The 19,672-nt window shown below is 38.6% G+C and overlaps 1 protein-coding gene and 1 pseudogene across 4 annotated transcripts in view; one reads left to right on the top strand and one right to left on the bottom strand.

Moving 5' to 3' along the window:
- Vps13b (vacuolar protein sorting 13 homolog B) overlaps positions 1–19,672 on the bottom strand; it is a 513,205-nt gene that overhangs the window by 474,671 nt on the left and 18,862 nt on the right. For all 4 annotated transcript variants that reach the window (XM_085679117.2, XM_085679115.2, XM_085679119.2 and 1 more), the window contains exon 4: positions 3,239–3,359. In XM_085679117.2, the coding sequence (XP_085535243.2) occupies positions 3,239–3,359 (121 nt within the window). The remainder of the gene's footprint in view (positions 1–3,238; positions 3,360–19,672) is intronic.
- LOC125415164 (ubiquitin-like protein 5 pseudogene) lies at positions 13,027–13,334 on the top strand (annotated as a pseudogene).

Genomic DNA, 19,672 nt, shown 5'->3' with positions numbered 1-19,672 from the left:
TAGTAATGTCCTGGAATAATATTATTAATAGCCAAGAAAAAATTCAAGTAACCAAACAAAGTGCATGTGCGTATGCATGTGGCCGCAGAGTAAAGTGAGGCTCCAAGTCTAAGAAGTGTAATTCTAAGTGCTCCATCCATCTCTCCCAACAAGCACAGCCATAAAACCTACAAAAGCACAGAGCAACAGCTACTTTAGCTCTCCGAAAACAGTAAGCAAGGGTGGAACAGGAACATAAGCATCTTAGAAAAGACTTTACAAACAGCAAATGTGAACTCAAATCATCAGTAATTACATCCTTATAATCATTTGCATCATGGTCTGAAAGGATGGTCTGCAGGGTGGTATGGGCTGTACGAGGCACACAGCCACAGTCTTACTTTACTAACCATGTGTATCTGGTTTCACAATATTCTCAGAAGACTGACAAAAGAACGGCTTACGTGGCCTTAGCGGCCTGTCACAGAACGTGTTTGCTTGCTATCATGCTACTGATTATCAAAAATGACTAAGATAGAGTTTCTGGTCCAATGAGTACAGAGTTTTGAGGTTAACTAAACCCTAAATATTTGCATTAGAGAGAGAGAGAGAGAGAGAGAGAGAGAGAGAGAGAGAGAGAGGAGTTGTAATGCATCTGTACTACATCTACATAATGAAACATAAATTTATCTCTGAGCATCCTAGCATACAATTAAAGTAGAAAATTTAAAAGAGAAATACTTTGTAAAGAAAAGTATAAATCAATTAATAGACTCTAACTGAAGTCAAACCAATACTCTTTAAGAACATTTTAAAGAAAAAAGCCTTCAATAAAAGCCAAACTCTAATTCAGAGAAAACAGAACCGAAGGAAAACCTGGACGCATCTTACACCAAGATAAACTACAGAAACCTGAGCATCTAGTTTCTCTGAGCATCTAGTGTGAATCTCAGTGGTAGTGTTTGCCTAACCTGTGTGAAGTTTTGTTTGATCCCCAGCAAAGGAAAAGAAAGGGGGAGTGAAAAACAAACAAGAACAACAACAAAAAACAATATGCAGGGAACTTGGAGAAAAGCAGAAAACAGTAAACATACAGGAAAAACAGTCAGTGTCTCAGAGGAGCTAAGCCTAGAACTCGAGGCTCTCATCACCACAAAAGACTGCTCTTGGACCTCTATAACTGACTTAAAGCAAATACATATGCTTCAAATCAGACTCTTCTCTGCTGACCTTCACCTAGTCAGAATATGACATCAAATCCTAGCCCAAACACACACACACACACACACCTCAGTTACTACATACTATTACCTTGAGGTTTTCTATCCTGAGACATTTGTTTTTAAAAAATGCTTATTGTAACCCACTAAACAGCTTTAATGATGAATTAATCATTGGTCAAGACACACAATCTGAAAGATTGTTCTAGATACTGATTCTTACTCTTTCCTTGTTAGGAAGCTATTTACTCAGGAAAAAAAGAATGCCTATATTGACAACACCAAAACTTTCATCAACATCATTTCTGGAGAATCTGGCAAGATGGTTCCATAGTTAAGAGCACTGGCTGCTCTCCAATGGAGACCAGCCCAAATCTTGTAACTGCAGTCCCAGGCCCTCTTCTAGCCTCTGCAGGCAAAACAAAAAATGTTTAAATGTTAAAGTTTTAAATCTTTTTGAATCCATAAAAATATTCCAACTTAAAAACTATAACCACAGAGACAAAACTCTGCCCGAAGAAAGTTAGAAACAGGAGTCTACCTCTACTTTGAAAAACAAAAACAAAAACAAGGCAGAATAATAGCAATATAGGTCATTCTTTGAATAAATGATCTCTGTCAGCTTACCCAATCAGATTCTCAAAATTCTTCTCTTTTCCCCTTTAGCAAAAATTAACTGTCCTGACTTCTAGTAGTTAGCTAGCAATCTAGTTGCTGCTTAACAACTTTCTAGTTTCTCAGACAAGGCAGGAAACACATGTTAAGCCACAAGCTACCTCAAGCTGCCCACGTAGAACACGGTTTTATGGCACTGAAAATTAGTCAACTGTCATAACTCTACCAGTCTAAATCCTAATGCTGACGCTAAAGAGTCATTAAATATGTAGAACCCAAGTTCACAAATCAGCCGTAAAATTGTTCTATCTGAAGTTAAAAAATAACAAGATTTTGAGGTTTTTCTTAAGAAAAGCAAAATATGCAACAAAACTTGATTTACCTTAAACTGGCAGAAGGGAAGAAAGACACAGGAAAAGAGGAAGCAAGAGAGACAGGGAAAGAGCAAGAGACAAGTTTACACACCATGGGCGATGCTGGAAATTCTAAGAAGATACATTGTTGAATTTGAAGAAATTAAGCTACACATTTAATAAATTAGTATAAGCTACCAGTTTAACTTGACAATTTTCCCAAAGGAATGATTAGTAAGAAGTTGAGAAACTTCTGGAAACATTAGGAATATCCTGTGGCTCCTTCTCTAGCCCAGACAGTCACTTGGCAAGACAGGAGTAGGCAGCATCAGCACCGAGCTGCCCACAGCACGTGCAAAGGACTCTCACTTCAACGGCATCGGGAACTCTGAACACATTTGAGAGTGGCAGAGCTGTCAAAATGGTCTGTCTAACACTATCTGTTAACACAGATGTTAACTGAATTAAAACTAGCAGAGAACCTACAAATGTAGCACAATAAAGCATACACCAGTCTCCACTACAACACACAAAAACATGACTAATAAAATTTAAAACTCAGAAGAGAAGTAAGTGACAACTTACTTGTAAAGGCAGCAATGTGACTACAATGCTAGCAGGAAATGATCTCTTTCTTCATTAAATATTTGCCTAGGAAGTGTTTGTTTGCAAATCATACTATCTTGGATAAATAAAGACATCAGGAAATAAAGCAGGATGTATCTATGGTATCTTTCAGATACAGCTACAATATCCTATCATCTTGCTGGTAATTTAGCATCCAGTAACACAGTGACCCAGTGCCTTCTCTTGGCTCTTAGCACAAAACAAGGCAAGGAAACCCTGAGGCTCTGCTGGGAGAGGCTCTGACTACAACCACAAAGGATAGACCAAGATCTGACTAGGAGCCATCTGTGAGGGCTCTGGACCCAACATGTTCTGAAGTCATGTGGCAAAGCACATGTGCATATGACCTAAACATTTTATGGCAGCAAATAAGACAGAAAATATATATTCTACAAACACTAACACATGGTCAGTAACAACAGTAATCTCAACGTGAGAAGTTACCTGGTGGCAAATCAGGGTCTGTAGGAGCAGCCTGCTGAATTCTTCGGGGTTTGACGGATGATTTTGCGTTTTCAGCAGTGCTTCGGTTGGTAGAGTTGGAACCACAGCTTTCATGGTCATCCTATTTTTGTTTTAAAGAAAAAAGAAACATTGATCACATTCAAGAACTAGAAAATTTTGGTCAGCATGTGAATTTAAGATTACTAAAAGTCAGACTTTACAAATTTTAGCTCTCAAAATTTATGTAACCAATTTTCAAATTATGCATTTGCAAACAGTACTTAACAATAACTAGTTTAAGGCCTGGGCAGATGTTCAGCAGCTAACAGCACTTAATACACAGCAGAGGGACTGCTGATCCCAGCCTGCACACAGCTCACCAATAACATAACTACACACACCTGTAAGCCCTGCACAAAGTAAAGCAATGACAGGAGGATTACAGGACTTCCTGATGGCCAACCAAGCCAGAACCTACAACTCCAGGTCTAGAAGATGCCCTGCCTCAAAGGAATACGGTGGAGAATGATAAAGACCGTGCAGCTCTGGCCTCAGGGCCCACACAGGCAGGGCACACATCACACACATACACTAACTGCTTTAACACGTCTTTCTTTAGCTAGCTCCAAAACAAATTACCTGGCACTATCCAAAGACATCTTATTTATGGCTTTACAAACCTATATGCCTATTCAGGAAAATGTTTTAATGATTTCCATATCTAAAAACAAAATAAAAGGAAAGGAAATTAATGTTCTGTTCTATGACTTCTATGTTAAAATTCTCATTATTTAGAATCCAAGCAGTCATCTTAGTTATCTCTATTTATGTCTTGCAATCTTCGCATACTATTTAATAATACTTACTAAATTACTATTAGTAGTAAATATAGTTTACATGGGTTTGATATGGATACATAAAAACATAAATTGTACATTTCTAATTATCTCCTTTTTTAAAAAATACAAATGAGTATAATTTTCATGTCCTAAATTAACATTTATAAAAATAGTCATGTCTTCATTGGTGGACTTATTTCCTAAGATAAATTAGTTACACCTGTCATCAAGGAGTTCAAAAACATTATTAGCTAGTTCCAAGCAGTCCGTCCTTCCTTCCGTCCTTCCTTCCTTCCTTCCTTCCTTCCTTCCTTCCTTCTCTTTCTTTTCTTTTTAAGAGGAAGATAGTCATTCCATTTAGAAAAAGAAGGTAAGTTACACCTTAAAATATGCATGCACATAAGCATACACAAATTGAATTAATTAAATGTAAAATAAAAATAGGTATGAGAAAAAGAGAAAAGACAAAATATTGAGATAAGCACAATTGTCAACTCACTATTCTCTTGTTAAGAACAAAAAGCACAACTTAACGTGACATGCAGATGTGCAGGGAGGAACACCAACACAAAGGGTGGATGGTGACCTTCGTCCTTCACTCCCCTCTCAGTAATTACTATGACATTTACAATGGGGGAAATTTAGTTTTTATTTCACACACATACACACACAAATAATTACTAAATATGCAGATATAATTTGTAATAGGAGTAAATAAAAGATATGAAGACCTTCCTTCAAAACTGAAATTCAGGGACTGAATAGATGACTCAGCAATTAACAGCATTGGGCTGCTTTTGCAGAGGACCTGGACACCCACATGGGAGCTCACAACTGTCTATAACTCCAGTTCCAGGAGAGCCGATACCTTCTTTTAAACTCTGGAGGCACCAGGCATGCACATGATAAAGAAAAAAACATCCAAAAACATAAAATTAAAATAAATAAATAAAATCTCAAAAATATATAAAACAAAACTTCGGGGCTGGGTTACATGCGGCACGGATTGAACACTTGCCACACAAGTGTGAGGACAAGAGTCTGCATTCCCAGTACCTATTCAAGAGTCAGGCACAGCAGTCCACTTAATCTCAGTACGCAACAAGTAGAGACAGGGTCAACAGGGCAAGCTGAAAGGCCAGACTAGCAGAATCAGCAAGCTCCAGGTTTAGCAAGAGACCCGACCTCGTTAAATAAAGACTAAAGCAACAAAGGAAGGCACCCAGCATTAACATCTGGGCTCCACAAGTGTGCATACACACGTACCAAGCACCCACCCACATGTGAACCATATACACAATACATATATATAAGCATAACACACACATACATTCAACAAGAAGAGAAAAGTCCTTATTTAATAACGCCAAGAGAAATATATCCTAATAAAAGCTGAGTCTCTTTTACAGTGCAGCATAACTTCAGATGCTGGTGGCGCATTTGGGAAAATATTGCCTGAAACTTCAAATAAGCAAAAAAACAAAATATTTGACATCATAAACAACAAAGGAAATCTGCCTAAAATGTTCATTTTTTAAGATAACACATAATAATTCCAGAGTGTTTCATTCCACAAAACAACATCATAATTCAATCTTTCCAATGACATCTTCTGTTAGTTGTGGGTATGCTTCAGTCCTCAAATACTTAAAGACTACTACCATGAGCAGAACTTCACTATAATTACCCTTCGTTCAAAAAACAACTTTAAAAAATCCAGTTAGATACTCTGCACAATATTAACATTAAAAGCACACTATTCATTTTTGAAACGTGTTTGCCTCAAAAGCCCAGAAGTAAAACACGTTCATTAAGGATATGTGAAAAAAAAGTCTTATGTGAACGGCCAAAACTAGCATAATTATGAAAATATTTAACACTGAAACCATCTGAAATCACAACCTGCATCAGATTACAATGATGTCATAATAAACATTCCAGCCAAAAGCCACTCAACGCTACCGAAGTCCAATAAATCTGGGGTACAGGAGATGACAAATATTTTACAGCAAAAGAAAGAAGTTACTTTTATTTCTAAAATGTTATTAGAAGCGAAAGGGAATACGGCAGACTAAATATGAGTTTCCAACGAGGCTTCCTTTAAGATAAATAATCAATAAATAAATGCGCAGTTAATAAAGCTCCTCTACAAAACAACACTGTTGTCATTGGAGAGAAAAGCAAACTCAATACATTTATAATACACTTGAAATGTTAGCATGTATACAGATGAGCACTAATCACGGCACTCAAAGGAATATATGCTATGAAACAAACATTACCAAATGTGTGAATACTTTTCTAACTGTGGTTAAAAACTGTAATTATATACATATAGTAATTAGGTAAGAATCCTTTTGATAATATGAATTTATTTGACTTCAATTATATTTAAATTGTCTCAATTACAAGTGGGCTTCCAATCAAAACCTGTCCAATCCAATTAAATAAAAATAAAGCAAAATAAAATTTATGAAATAAGTGTATTGCACAGTAAAACTGGAATTACTTCCATCATTATTTTTAAATTCCTCTTCTACTTTTTACCAGTAGACATCTCTTTGGAATATTACACATTTTTATCCATTGAAAGCTTAAAACGTCAAATTAAGAAAACTATGTTTTCAAAAATGCTAGTAAGAATATTTGAGATAACTTTTAACCCCAAACTATTACATTTCTATCTTTCTTATTTTGGGTTTCAATTTTTCCAAAATGTCTGGAGAGCATATTTCATTGCAAAAAAAAAATGCTTTCTCTTGAGGATCACATAGCTATTTCTGAAAATACTGACATTCACTCCTCATTAAGCAAGCAAGAATGTCATTTCTTCCCAACAGAGGGAAATGAAGCAAATACTGAATGCAAATAGACCCATTACTTGTGTTTGACAGGTCATGGCTTCAGGTAGCATGCCTGTCCCTTGGCCTTTACAGGTCTAGTCAGTGAGAAAGTGAAAACCATCAACTATCAGATTCAGAAAGGTGTGAGAAGACTGAGGACAAAAGTTCAAACAGGTAAGAGCAGCGCTGTAAACACAGAGCTGATGGAGAGAGAAGCTGAGGGGGGGAAAGACAAGTGACGAGCACTTGTTTTCTGGCATCAAACTCAGAAGCAGAAAAGGACAAAAGCTCACCCAGCAGCTCTGGTCACCAAGAGCTCCTGAGACACGAAAGGTTTTGTAAATAAACTAGTACAAGACTCAGGAACATTCTCCTTCAACGCCCTCTGGTAATCAGTATTGTAATACTAAGATCAGAAGGCAACCTTGAGAGCTTATATTATACAGCCAAGCTGCCCTGCTTAGGGATGACACCACCTACAGTGGGCTGGGTCTGCCCACATCAATCATTACTCAGGACATGCACACAGGTCCATCTGTTGGAAGCATTCCTCAGCTGACCTTACCCCTTCCCAGATGACTCTAGTTGAATTACCAAAAACTAGTACAACTGTTTATCGTACAAGTAGACAACCTGAGTTCAGATCCTCAGCACCCACATAAAAAACTGGGCAGCAGCACCTTCTACAGTAACCGTGCTGGGGGAAAAGACAGTGGAACTCTAGAAGTCCCTGGTTGCCACATTAGAAAAACTTCAGGTTCAGGGAAAGACTAAGTGAGAGCATGCCAGGAGGACACACAGCTTCAATCTCTGCCCTCAAAAATGTAAGCACACATGGGTGTACCTATATGCATATACACATACATACACAAGACATACATGCATTAAACGAGATTATTTAAATATTAGCACCTCGAGTATAGTAAGTCTAAAATGAAACATATTTACTCTGAAAAGTTACTCAATTCCTTCCCCACTCTCCTATGCCATTCCAAAGTAATCATCTGTTTTTAATGCCCTAATTCAATTAATAACGTTTCCTCGTTCTCAGGTCCAAAAGACTGTGGAATATGATCTGACTTCAATATCTGTGTTACCTTTGAAATGATGTTGATGGGGCCCACTGATTCCAGGCTTGAGAAATAGATCATTGATAATAAATTGAAAAAGAAAATATTTCTTCCTAAACTCCACACTATCATAAGGAAGGGAGGTCAAGTGAGTTTTCCTAAAGGATATAACTTTTAAGTAAAATGATAAAAGTTAAAGGGCATTTCCAGAAAGTGCACCATATCAACAAATATGACTATATAGGAATGGAGATCAGATAAAAATTCAGGACTCATCTAAATAAGTCATGGAATTTGACACTTTATATTTCTAACACAAAGAAAAGGACTTGTTCTTCTGATAACACAGTTGAGTAGACAAATGGAAACACTGAAGGAAAACAAACACTAGCAACAAAGCACAAAGGAGATTCTGAGCTAGACTCGAGTGGTGTGTGAGAATGGAGATGAAGCACGGCTCTGCCTGGGATCCAAAGGTTGTCATGAGGGAAGAACAGAAGACCCGAAATGGTCGTACAAGATAGGGAGATAGATTTGAAGATTTTCCTAAGGGTAGCAAAAATGGCTTAAGTAACTGGGAATGTCAGTTCCACGACTGATAGACCTTCACTGTAAGCACCTTTGATGTTTTGTTTTTATCTAAGCTGTTAAGAGGAGCTACTTGATTGACAACCATTAGACCCTTCCCTTGCACCCAGCCTCAGAGAAGGATCTACCAATGAAGCAGCCCCTTCTCTGACAACCAGTGGTTTTGAACACTCCACAGTCCTAAAGAAAACCCACGCAGCTTCTAGCAACGGTAAAGTCAAGCGACCACGGCCACTCTGAAGGCCTTGCTCTAGTTATCACACAGACCTTAGAAGATACCAAGCATGACTCCTCAGTTAACTCTAGTCAGTCATCTAGCTAACTCTAGTCATCTAGCTAACTAACTCTAGTCATCTAGCTAACTCTAGTCATCTAGCTAACTCTAGTCATCTAGCTAACTCTAGTCATCTAGCTAACTCTAGTCATCTAGCTAACTCTAGTCATCTAGCTAACTCTAGTCATCTAGCTAACTCTAGTCATCTAGCTAACTCTAGTCATCTAGCTAACTCTAGTCATCTAGCTAACTCTAGTCATCTAGCTAACTCTAGTCATCTAGCTAACTAACTCTAGTCATCTAGCTAACTCTAGTCATCTAGCTAACTCTAGTCATCTAGCTAACTAACTCTAGTCATCTAGCTAACTAACTCTAGTCATCTAGCTAACTCTAGTCATCTAGCTAACTCTAGTCATCACACAGACTTTAGAAGACACCAAGCACGACTCCTCAGTTAACTCTAGCTGACCCTGCTCACCCTTCAGGTGTTCTCACTCAGGTAAGATGGGGGAAACGCTGCTCTAGAGACTCAGAAGAAAGCTCGTGATGTAGGTGTCGTGTGATGCTTGTGACTGACTCATAACCAAGCTTGTGGATGGTGATCTGCACGGCTTGCGAGGGAACTGGCCACACACAACAGGTAGAACTGAAACCTGAGCACAAGCACGGCACACCCCTTTTTTTAGTTTCCTAAGCAGACAACTTCTGTCTTGTCAGCAGGCTATTCTCAGTTTGTTGGAATAGTCCAGTTTCTCAAACAAGTTGTATCCTATTTCCACCCCAAACACACCTGTACTTCCCATCCTTGACTCTCCACCCTCCACTCCTAACCCCAGTGTCGCAACATAGAACCAAATAGGGCTTCTCCTAAATGGTTTAATCTATTTTTATGATTCATTTTTTAGTTCTCTCTTCCTTCCTAACTCCCTTTCTTCCTCTCTCCTCCCACTCCTGCCCCCCACTCTCTCATGTACATGAGTGCAGGTGCCTTCTGCAAAAGAGGGCACTGGATCCCCTAGAGTCACAGGTGACTGTGAGTCACCCCACATGGGTACTAAGAACTGAACTCAAGATGCGGGATTCCCCTCTGCATGCTATGAATATGTTTTATCACCATTGGTTAATAAAGAGGCTGTTTCGGTCAATGGCTAACAGAACAAAATCAGGCGGGAAATCTGAATAGATATAGAGAGAAGGTAGGTGGAATCAAGGAGATACCACGTAGTTGCAAAAGACTGCAATGCCAGAACCTTACAGGTAGGCCATAGCCTCATGGCAATACACAGATTAAAAGAAATGGATTAATTTAAGTTGTAAGAGTTAGTTAATAAGAAGCCTGAGCTAACAGGCCAAACAGTGTTGCAATTAATATAGTTTCTGTGTGTTTATTTGGGCTAGACAGCTGGGAAGCAAATGAGCAGTCTCTAGCTACAAACTCAAATCCTCTGCAAAAGCAGTACATGCTCTTAACTGCCTAGTCATCCTTCCAGCCACCGTCCTCCCAGACTTTTCCTAACTTATATCACAGACAGAGGGGTGGCCTAGAAACAGCAGGGGAAGACATGCTCTAGAGCTTCCAGCCTAGAGTACAGCAGCAAGAACAGCAGCAAAGGAGCCCGCTGGAGGACACAAGCTACTGCAGAAGAGACAAGACTGTCAGCCCTGCCACAGGAAAAGGGCCAGAGATGTTATGGGTTAAGAGCCTACCATGTATTAACTACCAAAGCTCAGGGGCTGTACCACTAGTTACTGTTCACAACACAAAAGTTAGTCGCTGTAACACTTAGCTGCAAGATGTTAGTATCTAAAATCTAGCACAACACACCTCTGACATGAACACCTAAAAGTTACTAGTCTCTGGCTCAAAACCTGGCCATAGCCTGAGTTTTCACGGCTATGAGACACTGGGAGCTTAAGACCAGCCTGGAAGTCTCTGGCACTCAAGAGCTTGAAAATGACAAAGGACTCTGAACCAGACATTAGAAATGGTAGAAGACAGTTACCAAGCTCTATATATGAAGCCAATAACAAAGTCTCCATTTCTTGAAAGGAATTAAAACAAACCTGAACAAAAGGGAAAGAAACTTCACAGAATTTAGATTAGCAAGTCCAGCATCACCCAATATCAGTGCTTCAGGGGCTCAGTTCTACCAAGGTAATACTTGTTGTAACCTTCTGTCAAGTTGAGAGTGTGTGTGTGTGTGTGTGTGTGTATACATTCAAAACCTTAAAATCTATATAGACACAGACACATTAACAATCTCTCTATAACATTTGACATATATTTTAATAATTTGGCTTTAACAATTCATTACCTCATTTCCCTTTCTCTAGAAAACACAAAATGGCTACACAGGTTCTAGTTATATGGATATCGCAGTATCTGTTAACATAACATTTACCTTGCTAAACTGTTTCATTATAATATTAATATAGCATAAACAGCAACTTTTCAATAAAGTATCAACTCAACAAAAATGTATACAGACTATCTAATGTTTAATAATCATCATATAGAAATTTCTATGAAAATATTTTATTCCATATTTTTAATTTAAATGGAATTAAATGAAATTTTCAAATAATTATATAACTTTAAAACAAGACTTTTTATGTAAAAGGCTTGCAAACTATATATGCTCTGTTACTTCCACTCATCTGTGCTGCTGAGGTAAGAGAACAATCACAGACAGCAGCAATCAAACAAATAAGGTCATGTCCTAAAACCCATATTTACAAAACAAGCCAGGGGTGCAGGAACCCAGTCATGACCAGTATTCTAAATCATCTGTCTTTATTTAAAATGTACTACTTAAAATGTAGCTATTATTCAACCTGAAGACATTTTGTAATCTAGTGATTTGATTTTATTACCTAGGCAAAAACTTCATACCACAAATAAATGTATCTAAATTATGAGAGAACCTGTAAAAACAGATGGGGCAATTTAAACTTCCCCACTGACAACAGCACTGCCAAGAGAATATGGTGCTCTTCTCCCCTTAACTGAGTTTTAGTAAGAGAAGGGGCTGGCTAAGGAAAAGTCAGATAAAAACAGGCAGAGCAGAGTGTATCAGGGCACATCTGTAATAACAGTGTTTGGAGGCAAACAGGAAGGGATGAGCTCAGTCCAGCCTGGGTGATATGGTGAGTTCCAAATCAACTATGGTTACTTGTTGAGACTAAGATTCAGAAGTAAATAAGCAATCAATAAAGAGATGGAAGAAGTCCAGAAACTCAAAGAAAAAGCAAACTATAATGGTGTGGGAGGTCCTTCATTCTATGTGTTGCTTTTATTGGTTAATGAATAAAGAAACTGCCTTGACCTGTTGATAGGGCAGAGCTTGGGGGGGGGGGGGGAACTGAACTGAATGTCGGGAAGAAGGCAGAATCAGAGAGACGCCATGGAGCAACTGAGTCAGACATACAGAATATTTGCCAATAAACCACTGCCACATGGCGATATACAGATTAATAGAAATGGGTCAAATTAATATAAAAGTCAAATTAATAATATAATTAAGAAGCTAGAGCTAATGGGCCAAGCAGTGTTTTAATTAATATAGTTTCTGTGTGGTGATTTTGGTTCTGGGCGGCTGGGATGAACAAGCGGCCTCCTCCAACACTATAAATACTTCGAGAAAGAAATAATATACACAACTTCCCATAATCTTAAATACCATGTTCTAAACATATGGGTAAGTAAAAGCAAAGATCTGGTCAACATCTGGTCAACATAGTAAGATCAAAAAGCAAAAGCGGAAATAGATAAGTATGCAGACAAAAAACATCACATGACCATGCATAACTTCTAAAAGGGAGATACTGGGAGGCTAGCTGGAGTTAGCATTTGTCTAGCATTCTGAGGGCTCTGGGATGGATCCTCAGCAAAACCATCAGTCAATAACACAAATGCAGAGTGTTTAGTATGAAAGTACAAAAAGATGTATTTCAGGTCAATTTCAATCAAGCACAGAAATACTCAACAGTATTAATGAAGTCAACTTACCCATTAAAGACTTTAAATAATTGAAGTAAAATCAGAAACATCAAATTATATATTATAATACTATTAGCAGGCATAAAATTATCAGTTTTCAGATAATAATGATGTATTCATCTTTATTTTTTATGAAGGGGACTTTGGCTCCTAAAGAAGAGCTATAGGAAGGAGTTGTGTCGTCGATAAGTTCAAGGGGTTTAGAGGTCCAGCCACAATGACTGAGGTGGTTTGCAACGACCGTCTAGGAAAGAAAGTCCACGTCAAGTGCAACACCAATGACACCATCGGGGACTTGAAGAAACTGATAGCGGCCCAAACTGGCACCCGGTGGAATAAGATCGTTCTTAAAAGGTGGTACACAATTTTGAAGGACCATGTCTCTGGGAGATTATGAAATCCATGATGGAATAAACCTGGAGCTTTATTACCTACTTGCCTACCCTGCCTTCCTCTCCCACCCTCATTCGACACTGGTATAGATGCCCATTTTTAACAGTCCACATGAACAAAAACTTCAGTGCCGCAAAAAAAAAAAAAACAAAGAAAAAAGAAAGAAGAAGAACTATAGGAAAAAGCAAAAGCATAATGTTTACTACATTCTTGTTTGAATTAACGAGGAATCCCTATTCAGTAGTTACAATTCTCTAACATTCAGTCTAGATTATCCATATATAATCAGATATTTTAGACAGTCATTAAGGTCTAAATACCTTTAACTTTTACAAGAAAACATGCATACTTATGTAATAAAGGCTAAAAATTAAATACATGACTTATTCTTTGGGAGTTCATACTTGGGCTGGAGAGATGGCTCAGCAGTTAAGCACACTGCTTACTCTTCCAAAGGACCTGAGTTCAATTCCCAGCAACCACACGGTGACTCACAAGCATCTGTAATGAGATCTAGTGTCCTCTTATTCATGCATGCAGGCAGAACACTGTATAGTTAATAAATCAATTTTTAAAAAAAGAAAATGCATTGAGAGAGAGAGTCCATCCATATTCTCTAGTAGTTTAAACTTCATCTCACTTGAATATAAAAAAATAATATTAATGTAGTGAGTTTCCTTAAAGATGTATCTACTCTTACTGGGGTTTCCCTGATGCATATGAAAAACATATACTGATAGAAAGCAATACATAAAGCAAACCCTAAGAACATTTTCCCCTCCTAAATTGGTATTGGCTTTGCCAATACTGAAGTAATTTTACTTTCAGGAATAAAAGCATTTCTTACCTTTCCCATAAACAAATTGACGTAGAGATTAAAACTGAGGCCAACAAGATGGCTCCGTGAGTTAAAGCACTTGCTGTCAAGCCTGAGGACCTAAGTTCAATACCCAGACCCAACACTGGGAAGGGAGGGAAAGAACTCCCTTAAAACGTCCCCTAACATCCGTACAAATGCACCCAACACACACACACACACACACACACACACACACACGTTCCATGGACAGTAACTGATGCGGGGTAAGGAGATGGCTCAGTGGGTAAACGTCTGACATGCATGCTTCAAGACCTGAGTTTGAATCCTCAGAAACCCATACATATCCAGGCACTGTGGCACACATCTGTAATCCTAGTGGGAGGTGGAGTCTGGAAAATCCCCAAAGCTTAAAGGCAGACAGCCTAGCGCATGCAGGAGCAAACAAAACAGACTTTGTCTCAAATGAGGCGGGAAGTGGGGACTGATACCTTCATTGTCCTTTGGCTTCTACACGCACTCCGTAGCATGTACACAAACAAACACATATCATACCCAAAAACCAAAAAGATAAGTAAATATATATATAAAAAAAAGAAGACACTGTAGAGTAGAACCTGAAATTTGATTGCTAATCTTCCTAATTTGATGTGATCTAGAATCACCATGGAAACAAATCTCTAGCGTGTCTATGAGGACTCTTTGGATTAGGTTAATTGAAGTGTCATACACATGGGCTCTACCATTCCAAGAGATGCAGTGAAAGAGGAAAAAAGGAGAAAGCAGCACAACACAAACATTCACTGCTCTCTGCTTCTGACTGCAGACTCAGTGTGATCACCTCCTCACCAAGACTCTGGGAATGGAACCCTTCCTTCCTTAAGCTGTTTTTGTAAAGCCTCTTGAGGCAGCAATAGACAAATACCTAATAGAGATATAATCTGCTTTTCTTTTATAAACATATTTACAATGAAATTTAATTTATAAAATTTTTTGAGTAAGATTAAAAATTACTACTGATAGAACAGTGCTACAAATGGTGGCACATGCATGCAATCCCAGCACTTGGTAGACCATGGCAGGAAGTACATGCAAAGTCATCTTCAGTTACATAGTCAAAGGTCTGAGGTCAGCCTAAGCAACATGAGACCCTGTATTCAAAAAAAAAAAAAAAAAAGATTATGTGTAGTGCTATTTTATGTCTATTTTAATAAAGAAAGCTTGCCTGAAGATCAGAGTGCAGAGTTAAATCACTGGAGGCCAGGCAATGGCAGCACACACCTTTAATACCAGGACTTGGGAGACAGAGGCAGATGGATCTCTGTGAGTTCAAGGCCACCCTGAGCTACAAAAGATAAATCCAGAAACAGATTCAGGTGATGGTGGCTCACACCTTTAATCCTTTAATTTGCTTGGGAATCAAATGCTTTTACTCCCAGCACTAGGGAGGTGGAGGCAGGAGCAATATGGCTGGATGGAGAAAGGAATATAAAGGGGAAGAGACAGGAACTCACTGGAGCGTGGAGTTTGAGGTTTGGTGGAGAGACAGCACAGTCTAGGCAGTCTGAGGATCATCCTTTCAGTCTGAGCATTGGTAGAGGTAAGATCTCTAATGGCTAACTGCTCTGTTTCTCTGATAATCAGCTTTAACCCATAAATCTGTCTCTGGATTTTATTATTTGTGCTACAATTATGCCATATCAAAATTGCATTATTATTGTTCTTGTTCTTTGAAGTCACTTTTTAGTATAATAGGTTATCTGAGTACAAGCACTGCAGAACTATGAGACCTCACTACATGATAATAATGATCTAACATGTGGGCAGCATATGCTACATGGACATGCTGGGAAAAGAGTTATTTCATGTCCTAGAGACTTCATGACCCTAACATGAATGATCCTAATGTGAAATTTAAAACATGAATTGTTTGCTTAGGACTTTTCCATTTAGTATTTCCATACCACAACTGGCCACTGACAGAACTCACAGAAAGGTAAACCAGAAGTCAAGGAGAAAGACTACATAACTCAGCCATACTAAAAAGTACATAAATAGAAACAATCTAAAACACTCCAGGGCCTAGAGAGATGGCTCAGTGGTTACAAACACTGGCTGCTGCTCTTCCTGAGGACCCAGGATCAATTCCAGGACCCAGACAGTGGCTCATACCCACCTGTAACTCTAGTTCTAGGGGACCTGACCTGATGCCCTCTCTGGCCTCTATGAGCAAGCAAAACTCTCACATAAAATAATTTTTAAGTTAAAAAAAAAACCCTCCAATCTACTGAGACAAAACTCAGTTGAGATATAAACGCTCAGTACAATTTCTAAAAACTAAAAAGAAATAACAAAACAAATAGGTTCAGAACAGCAAGACAATGACTTAGTGGGTAAAGGCACCAAACCCGAATTCAGTTCCCGCAGACCACTTGCTGGAAAAGGACCAACTCCCACAGTTGTCCTCTGACTTCCATATGTGTTGCTCATATCATACATGCAAACACACACACGCACACTATAGTTATTTTAAAATGAGCACATTTAAGGAAGAAGAAAATAACAGGCATCTAATCATCAGATCTAAATCAAGGAATTATTGTCTATTGAACCTGTGGAGCAAATAGAAACAAGGGGAAGTTGCAATCCATGTGGCAAGTAACCATTAGAATGGCATAAAGTCAATAGCAAAGAAATGTGCAATCACCAGCAGGCCATAAGTCTCAGACTACAGGTTTTTTCTGAGAGCACTTGCACATGTAAACTGTAGCGTTCACAGCACCGGACCCTGTAACTAAGTTCACACTAGCCCCTGTTAGAATCCCAATGTTCACTCATGCGTAACACTCTTAGAGAACCCTCATGAAGCTATAGCCTTCCTTGATTCTAGCCAAGTACTTTTTTCTTCATTAAAAAGCTGTAAGAGAATAAAAATTTATATACATATATATATATATATATATAAATAAAATTAACTTTCCAGATCAAAAAAGATAAGCAAGCACAGCTTGTGCTCAGGTTTCAGTTCTACCTGTTGTGTGTGGCCAGTTCCCTCGCAAGCCGTGCAGATCACCATCCACAAGCTTGGTTATGAGTCAGTCACAAGCATCACACGACACCTACATCACGAGCTTTCTTCTGAGTCTCTAGAGCAGCGTTTCCCCCATCTTACCTGAGTGAGAACACCTGAAGGGTGAGCAGGGTCAGCTAGAGTTAACTGAGGAGTCGTGCTTGGTGTCTTCTGAAGTCTGTGTGATGACTAGAGTTAGCTAGATGACTAGAGTTAGCTAGATGACTAGAGTTAGTTAGCTAGATGACTAGAGTTAGTTAGCTAGATGACTAGAGTTAGCTAGATGACTAGAGTTAGCTAGATGACTAGAGTTAGCTAGATGACTAGAGTTAGCTAGATTAGAGTTAGCTAGATGACTAGAGTTAGTTAGCTAGATGACTAGAGTTAGTTAGCTAGATGACTAGAGTTAGTTAGCTAGATGACTAGAGTTAGTTAGCTAGATGACTAGAGTTAGTTAGCTAGATGACTAGAGTTAGTTAGCTAGATGACTAGAGTTAGTTAGCTAGATGACTAGAGTTAGTTAGCTAGATGACTAGAGTTAGTTAGCTAGATGACTAGAGTTAGCTAGATGACTAGAGTTAACTTAGGAGTTGTGCTTGGTGTCTTATAAAGTCTGTGTGATGACTAGAGTTAACTAGATGACTCTGGTCCCTTTATTCCGTTTCTTAATCTGTTTGTCTCCTTGAACACAGGACTTAGCTCCATTCCACTTCCTGGTGCTCCTTTACTCTTCAAATTGTGCATTTTATATTTTTCCTTGCTCATCTTACTTCTTTTCATTATAGATGTTCATTCAAATTAACACTAATAACCACAGAGTTAATATTGACAGAGTCAATACTAGGCTGTTTTGAAATTTACTCTCCCAATGGAGTTGGAGTTAATCCAAACTCTTCACTTTAGTCTTAAACAAACTTTTGAACAAAGGCAAAAAGCAGCCACATTCTTCACCAAAATAGCACAAGACTGGTCTATCACAGGTTTAAAATCTCTCTCTTTTTTTTTGAAACAGGATTTCTCTCTATAACAGTCCTAACAGGTCTATCACAGCAATATCCCCATCCCAGGTAACAATTTCTGTCTGCCAGGATTTCTGTTACTATGAAGAGACACCATGGCCATGGCAACTCTTATACAGGAAAATATTTAATTGGAGCTGGCTCACAGTTTCAGAAGTTTAGTCCATTAGCATCATAGCAGGAAGCAAGACCGCATGCAGGCAGACATGGTGCTGAAGAGGGAGCTAAGAGTTCTACATCTTGATCTGCAGGCAACAGAACGAGAACGCTCTGCCACACTGGAAGAAGTTTGAGCCCAGGAGACTTCAACATCCATCCCCACAGCAACAGATCTCCTCCAACAAGACCACACCTACTCCAAGAAAGTCACACTAGTAGTGTCCTCTCTGCAGGGCCATTTTCCTTCAAACCACCAGTCGCTTACCCACATAAACTGAATGGCAACGAATGGTAAGTACAGAATGCCACTAAGTATACATTTAAAAGTAGAATAGAGGCCAACCTTTAATGCTAACACAGGAGACAGAGGCAACACATCTGTAGAGTTCAATGCCAGTCTGACCTACATAGGCTATCCTGGGCTACAAAGTGAAACCTTGTCTAAAAAAAAAAAAAAAAAACAGAAAGAAGGAAGAAAGGAAGGAAGGAAGGAAGGAAGGAAGGAAGGAAGGAAGGAAGGAAGAAAAAAGTCATAGAAATTTTAAAAGAAATTTTAAAAAAGATATACAAAAGACCAAAAAGAACATGAAAATGAAGATGTTCAACATCGTTAGTTACTGTGGAAACACAAATCAAAAGCACACGCATTATCACTCATACTCTCTGGGATGACTGTTGTGAAATGAAAGGAAAACAATTTGTTTCGTGGATATAAACAAACAGTAGCAAACTCTTAAATATTAAAACATACCCTGCTAAGCAAAAGATGCTAGACACGACTGTCACATACCATATTATTTTATGCAACATTCTAGAATATACAAACAAGGACAGGGATAGGAAGAAGATTACAGCAACACATCAATACGTACAGGGCATTTTATGAGGTGATGAAAAAGTTTTTAAACTAGACTGTGCTGGTGGTTGAAAAATATTGTGAATACAACAACCCTTATAGTAAATTTAATAATACCAATCTATTAAGTTGTACTTTTTTTTTCTTTTTGGTTTTTTTCGAGACAGGGTTTCTCTGTAGCCTTAGAGCTGGTCCTGGAACTTTGTAGACCCGGCTGGCCTCAAACTCACAGAGATTCTCCTGTCTCTGCTTCCCAAATGCTGGGATTAAAGTCATGTGCCACCACCATTTGACTAAGTTGTACATTTTTAAAGAGTTGGTTGTATATTAATTTCATCTTTCATACAGTTGTGTCAACAACAACAAGAGCATAAAAGGAGCTGGCTGGGGGTGATCAGTTAGTAAAGCACTTATCCCCCACCAAGAACAAGGACCTGAGTTCAGATCCCAGCATTCACGTAAAAAAAGCTGGGGACAATGGTGCCACATTGCTTGTCATTGCAGAG

This window comes from Myodes glareolus, chromosome 19, assembly GCF_982192425.1.
Source record: "Myodes glareolus chromosome 19, mMyoGla1.1, whole genome shotgun sequence".
Lineage (NCBI taxonomy): Eukaryota > Metazoa > Chordata > Mammalia > Rodentia > Cricetidae > Myodes > Myodes glareolus.
The sequence above is the reverse complement of the archived record's forward strand: the minus strand, read 5'-3'. Positions and strand labels throughout refer to the sequence as shown.